The following is a 6,285-nucleotide window of genomic DNA, read 5'->3' as shown; positions in this document are numbered from 1 at the left end:
CAATTCCAAAATTGACTGCACAAAGTGGTAAGAAGTTTGACTCAAAGGTGATATCATAGTTTAACACAGAAGACCTGTTCTCAAAAACACGTTTTCACAACTCTCACCAATAAGTTTTAGTAAAATGTCCTTAATTCCTGCATTAGCTTTCCTGTGTTAGCATTTTCAAACTGAAATATTTGGTTTATCATCCAAGCTTCCTGAAGGATTGGACGAAGAAAAATCAGGTACATTTTGCTCACCAGATCACTGCACATATGATAAAGAAGTTCAGCAGCGTAGTTTGTTTTTTTTTGTCTTAGCTATCAGCAAGTGCAGCTTCCATTTGTCAAACTGACCAAGAACCCTGTTCACAAAGGGGCTAATGGCAAGCCACCTTACTTTATAAAGCTGCACTATCTGCTGGTGGTGTGGAAATCACGAAAAGTCTGAGTGACAATGAGTATAGGGATGCGGGCTGATGTGTGACATTGAAAGAGATCAGGTGATGTAAAGATAGAATTCAGCAGCACAAGGAGCAGTGCTTGGCGATAGAGTGATATGATGTTAGGTGTGAAGACATTCTCAGACTGAACTTCCACAATGCTGAGCTCAGCCAAAATGAAGCAGAGCGTACTTGACTGATGAGGGGATACCCTTCCTCCTCTTGTTATGCAGGTTTAAAGTCAGTGGCCCCCAGTGATCACCTTCTGCAGATGTGCTTGACCACTTTGTCACGAAGCTCTTTGGTTTTGACCCCATAAATGATAGGATTGAGCATGGGGGGAATGAGGAGATAGAGGTTGGCCAAGATGATGTGGACATGGGGAGCGATGCCCTGACTGAACCGGTGTGTCAACTTGGAGAAGAGGGAGGGAGTATAAGACATCAGCATCACACAGATGTGGGCTGTACAGGTGTTGAGGGCTTTCTGGTGGGCTTTCTTGGTGGAGATTCTGAGGATGGCCCTGATGACGAGACCATAGGACAGGGCAATGAGCATCAGGTCTAACCCGATAACTGTAACTGCTATCACCAAGCCATACATCTTGTTGACTGTGATGTCCCCACAGGATATCTTCGCCACAGCTATGTGTTCGCAGTATGTGTGGGGGATAATGCGGTTGGTGCAGAATGGCTGCTTCTTCAGGAGCAGGGGCAGGGGCAGAATGAAGAGAACAGCTCTTAACAAACCCACGAGCCCTAGCTTAGCTATTCGTGCGTTGGTGAGGATGGTGGAGTATCTCAGAGGGTTACATATGGCAACGTAGCGATCGAAGGCCATTGTCACAAGGATAGATGAGTGCATAACAGAAAACACATGAAGGAAGAACATCTGGGTGAGGCAACCATCCACAGTAATGCCTTTCAGATTGAACCAAAATATACACAGTGCCTTAGGCACAACGGAGGTAGAAGTGCTGATGTCTGTGAGCTCCAGCATGCAGAGCAGCAGGTACATTGGCTTGTGCAGGGTCTGTTCTTTCCCTACAACAAACAGAACCATGAAATTTCCCAACAGGCTGATAATGTAGAACATAGACAAAGGGATGGACATCAGGATATGGGCAGCTTCCAGGCCAGGGATGCCCATAAGGATGAATGTTGAAGGGTCAGAGGGGGTGAGGTTGAAAGATGCCATGAGATGAGGTTGATGCATTGATTGGGCTTAGAAATGTTCAAGGTGTCTGCAAAGGGAGAGAAGCACAGCCATGGAGTAACACAGTTTATAACAAATAGTACAGTAAATATTTTATAGTTATTACCAATCTAGAAAGAGGGATTGAGCAGTGAGGTGGCAACATTTATAGATGGCACCAGATTATTTAGGTCATAGTCAAGGCCAGAGAAGTCCTCAGAGGGAGCTAACCAAGCCAGGTGGATGGGCAACATGATGGCAGGTGAATTTTGATGTTAATAACTGCAACGTGTACGCCAATTTGAGGGGAAAACGTAAACCCCACAAACACCTCACAAGATCCTAATTTAACTGTCTGAACTCAGGACAGGGACCTGGGCATCATGGTACACAGCTCTGTGAAACCCTGCTCACAGCGCAAGCATAGACAGAAACTAAGCAAAACATTGGGATCCAAGAGAATCATGGAATCATAGGACAGGAAGGGACCTCTCGAGGTCATCAAGTCCAGTCCTCTGTACTCACGGCAGGACCAGTCACCATCGAGACCATCCCTGAAAGGAGTTTGTCTAACCTGCTTTTAAAAATCTCCAGTGATAGAGATTCCACAACCTCCCTAGACAATTTATTCCAGTGCCTAACCACCCTGACAGTTAGGAAGTTTTTCCTAATGTCCAAACCAAACCTCCCTTGCTGCAATTTAAGCTCATTGCTTCTTGTCCTATCTTCAGAGGTTAAGGAGAACAATTTTTTCCCTCCTCCTTGTAACAACCTTTTAGGTACTTGAAAATGGTTTTCATGTTCCCTCTCAGTCTTCCCTTTTCCAGACTAAACAGACCCAATTCTTTCAATCTTCTCTCATAGGTCAGGTTTTCCAGACCCCTAATCATCCTTGTTGCTCTTCTATGGAATCTCTCAAATTTGTCCATCTCTTTCCTGAAATATCGTGCCCAGAACTGGACTCAATACTCCAGTTGAGGCCTAATCAGCGCGGAGTAGAGTGGAAGAATTACTTCTCGTGTCTTGCTTACAACACTCCTACTAATATATCCCAGAATGATGTTTGCTTTTTTGCCAACAGTGTTACACTGTTGACTTATATTTAACTTGTGGTCCATTATGACCCCTAGATCCTGTTCTGCAGTACTCCTTCATAGGGAGTCTTTTCCCATTCTGTGTGTGTGCATCTGATTGTTCCTTCCTAAGTGGAGTATTTTGCATTTGTCCTTATTGAATTTCATCCTATTTACCTCAAACCATTTCTCCACTTTGTCCAGATCATTTTGAATGTTCATCCTATCCTCCAAAGCACTTGCAACCTCTCCCAGCTTGGTATCATCTGCAAACTTTATAAGTGTACTCTCTATGCCATGATATAAATCATTGATGAAGATATTGAACAGAATTGGACCCAGAACTGATCCTGTGTAACCCCACTCCTTATGCCCTTCCAGCCTGACTGTGACCCTTTGATAACTACGTTCTGGGAACAGTTATCCAGCAAGTAATGCGCCCACTTTATAGTAGCTCCATCAAGGTTGTATTTTCCTAGTTTGTTTATGAAAAGGTCGTGTGAGACCGTGTCTAATGATTTACTGAAATCAAGACAAACCATTTCTTCCATTTTCCCCCTATCTACAAGAAGAAGGCTATCAGGTTGGTTTGACATGATTTTTTCTTTACAAATCTATGCTGACTATTGCTTATCACCTTATTATCTTTTAGATGTTTGCAAATGGATTCCTTAATTATTTGCTACACTATCTTTCTGGGTACAAAAGTTAAGTTGACCGGTCTGTAATTTCCTGGGTTGTCCTTATTTCCATTTGTATAAGCGGGCACTAAATGTGCTCTTTTCTTGTCTTCTGTGTGGGATGGGGACTCATCTTGTAAATACAATGCCATGAGATCAGTCAGTCAATGTTTCACCCTCCTCTGGACTCCCCTGTCTAGTCCTGGGCACCCTCCTCACAGAGGATATTGCAGAACTACAGGGGTTCAGGGAAGGGCAAAGAGAATAGTCAAGAGCCTAGGGAAACTCTCAAACTGAGAGAGATTAATAAGACTGGGATGGTTGCCTTATAAAAGAGTTGAATAAGAGGGGACATGAGAAAAATCTATAAAATACTGACTCATACAGAGTACATTGAGAATGTGTTCCCCCGTCTTATTACACAAGATCAAGAAGACATTCAATTAAACTGAAATGTGGCCAATTCAAAACTGATACTAAATACTACTCTCTTCACTCAATGCCTAATTAGACTGAGGGACTCATTGTCACAAGAGGTAGTTGAGGCCATGAGCTAAGCAAGAATCAGGAAGGGTTTGGACATTTACATGGATAGTGGGACTAACCAGTTACAATAGTTACAGCCAAATCAATATTTTGGAAAGCCTATACACCCATGTGTTTCAGGGGACAAGCCAATCTCTAGCTGTTAGGCATTCAGGTGACACTCTCCCGATGGTCAGGTCATCCCCCCATCCACCCACTGCAGGGTTTCTTTCACCTTCTTCTGCAGCACCTATGGCTGTCACTGTCAGAGAGAGGAAACTGGATTGGATGGACCATAGGTCTGATCTATGATGCAAGGCCCACTTTGGAAAGGAGCCAGCTTTTTCCCAAGGAAAGAGACATTATCATGCTGGGCTATGACTTTTTGCTCAACAGAATCAGCATGAAGGGCACAGGCATCTTGGTATTTATCGCTACAGGCCTGCACCTCTGTTACTTCCTGTGTTTCTTTGGGTGAGCCACTTTCTTGCAGGTACCCAGCTTTGTCTGAGACATAAGTGTGATACTGAATATATCAGGAGTGCCCTGTAAGCCCCATATTTCTCATTGATATATAATTGTGATATTGCTTATATAGCAGGCCATGTGAGGTATCAGGGAAAGGTTATGATTTGCTGAAAGTCATTGTTCTATCTAAATATGTAAGCATTAGTGCATATGAAGTTATGAGAGTGCATTTGATGGTTGTCACTTAATCATGCTGTGAGCTGGGAATCAGCAGCTCCACAGAGAGAACAGCAAGAAAAAGTAAACAAAGCCTGGGCAGGTGTCAAACAATCATCAACATCCATTGTCCAGCAAATGAGCTACAATGCAATGACTGGCTTGCACAAGGTCATATCACAGGAATTACTCAACCTTGCCTGGCAGCACAACAGTGCCCAGCAGACATGCCTGGACTTGTGTTCTCCAGGGACTAAGGGTATAGAACAGAACACAATGGCCCCACATTTGACCTTTTCTCCTTTCCCCATGTAGCCTATAGGGCTAACCTGCTTGCTTGCCTATAGAGATATATTTTCCTACAGATTTCTTATTTCCTTATGGTTTTTATTATTTGTTTTATTATAAAAAGTTATAACAGGTTTATAGTAAAGTAGTTTGGCTGTAACATAAAGGACTTAAAGGCCACAGCCTGTATGTTGCACTAAGGCAAAGTTATCATATACATGTCTGGGACCATTCACCCAGATAGCAAAGTTGGCTCACCTATGTTCAGGACCTGTCACCTAGATAGATGGTGATGAGCTAAAACATAAGGTCCACATATGATGTGTTAAAGCAAGATAGCATAGGGACCTTCCTAAATTCATACCTTTTTAAACTTAACAGATGATGTAAGCAGAGACAATTGTCAGCAACTCAGCTGCCAACCCTTCTCATGCCTCAATATAGATATAAAGTTTGCAGATGACACAAAAGTTGGGTGATCGTAAATAATGAAGAGGACAGGTCGCTGATTCAGAGCAATCTGGATTCGTTGATAAACTGGTCGAAGAAAACTATGTGTCTTCTAATATAGCTGTGTAGATAGATCCATCTAGGTACAAAGAATATCGTCAAAGCTGACATGATGGGAGACTATAGTGGGAAGCACAATGACTTTGAATAAGATTTGGGGGCCTGAAGGAATAATTAGCTAAACATGAGTTCCCAGTGTGACCCTGCAGCCAAAAGAGCCAATGTGATCTTGGGATGATAACCAGGGGAATCTCAAGGACAGGTGGAGAAGTTATTTTACCTCTTTATTTCGCTCTGGTGCGACTGCTGCTGGAAGCCTGTGCCCAGTTCTGGTGTCCAGGATTAAAGATGGATGTTGATACATTCAAGAGGGTTCAGAGAAGAGTCACAAGAATTATTAAAATATCAAAAAAACCTGCCTTATAGTGATAGACTTAAGGAGCTCAATCTATTTAGTTTAGCAAAGGTGGCTAAGGGGTGACTTGACAATAGTCTCTAAGTACCTACATGGGGAACAACTAGTTAACTACAGGCTTTTCAGTCTGGCATACACAGATGTAGCATGATACATTTCTGACTGGAAATAAGGCATACATTTTTAAAACGGTGAGAGTAATTAAACATTGGAACAATTTACCAAGGGTCATGGCAGATTCTCCATCACTGAGAAGTTTTAAACTAAGGATGGATATTTCTCTAAAAGATCTGCCCTAGAAATAATTTTAGGGAAATTCTCCAGCCTGTGCTCTACAGAAAGTCAGACTAGATGATCACAATGATCTCTTCTGGCCTTGGAATCTAAAAACATGTCCCCAGGAGTCAGCTGGAGGCATTTTGCTTTCAGGGCTGTGCCTGAGCTTACTGAAGTCATTTTTCTGTTCATGGCCATGGTAAATGTAGCCCTATG

General features: G+C 42.7%; 1 protein-coding gene across 1 annotated transcript; it reads right to left on the bottom strand.

Annotated features, from left to right (window-relative positions):
- Positions 1-682: 682 nt before the first annotated feature.
- LOC140916005 (olfactory receptor 52N4-like) lies at positions 683-4,163 on the bottom strand. The gene is made up of 2 exons (XM_073356841.1): positions 4,133-4,163; positions 683-1,623 (listed from the first exon to the last, which is right to left on the bottom strand). The coding sequence occupies exon 2, from the start codon at positions 1,619-1,621 to the stop codon at positions 683-685; it is 939 nt and encodes a 312-aa protein (XP_073212942.1). The 5' UTR covers positions 1,622-1,623; positions 4,133-4,163.
- Between the last annotated feature and the right edge of the window lie 2,122 nt (positions 4,164-6,285).

The sequence above is a fragment of the Lepidochelys kempii genome, chromosome 1 (assembly GCF_965140285.1).
Source record: "Lepidochelys kempii isolate rLepKem1 chromosome 1, rLepKem1.hap1, whole genome shotgun sequence".
NCBI classification, from domain to species: Eukaryota; Metazoa; Chordata; order Testudines; family Cheloniidae; genus Lepidochelys; species Lepidochelys kempii.
The sequence above is the reverse complement of the archived record's forward strand: the minus strand, read 5'-3'. Positions and strand labels throughout refer to the sequence as shown.

Excerpts from the sequence above, each read along its gene's own strand:
- LOC140916005 (XM_073356841.1), bottom strand. The coding sequence starts at position 1,621 with ATGGCATCTTTCAACCTCACCCCCTCTGACCCTTCAACATTCATCCTT.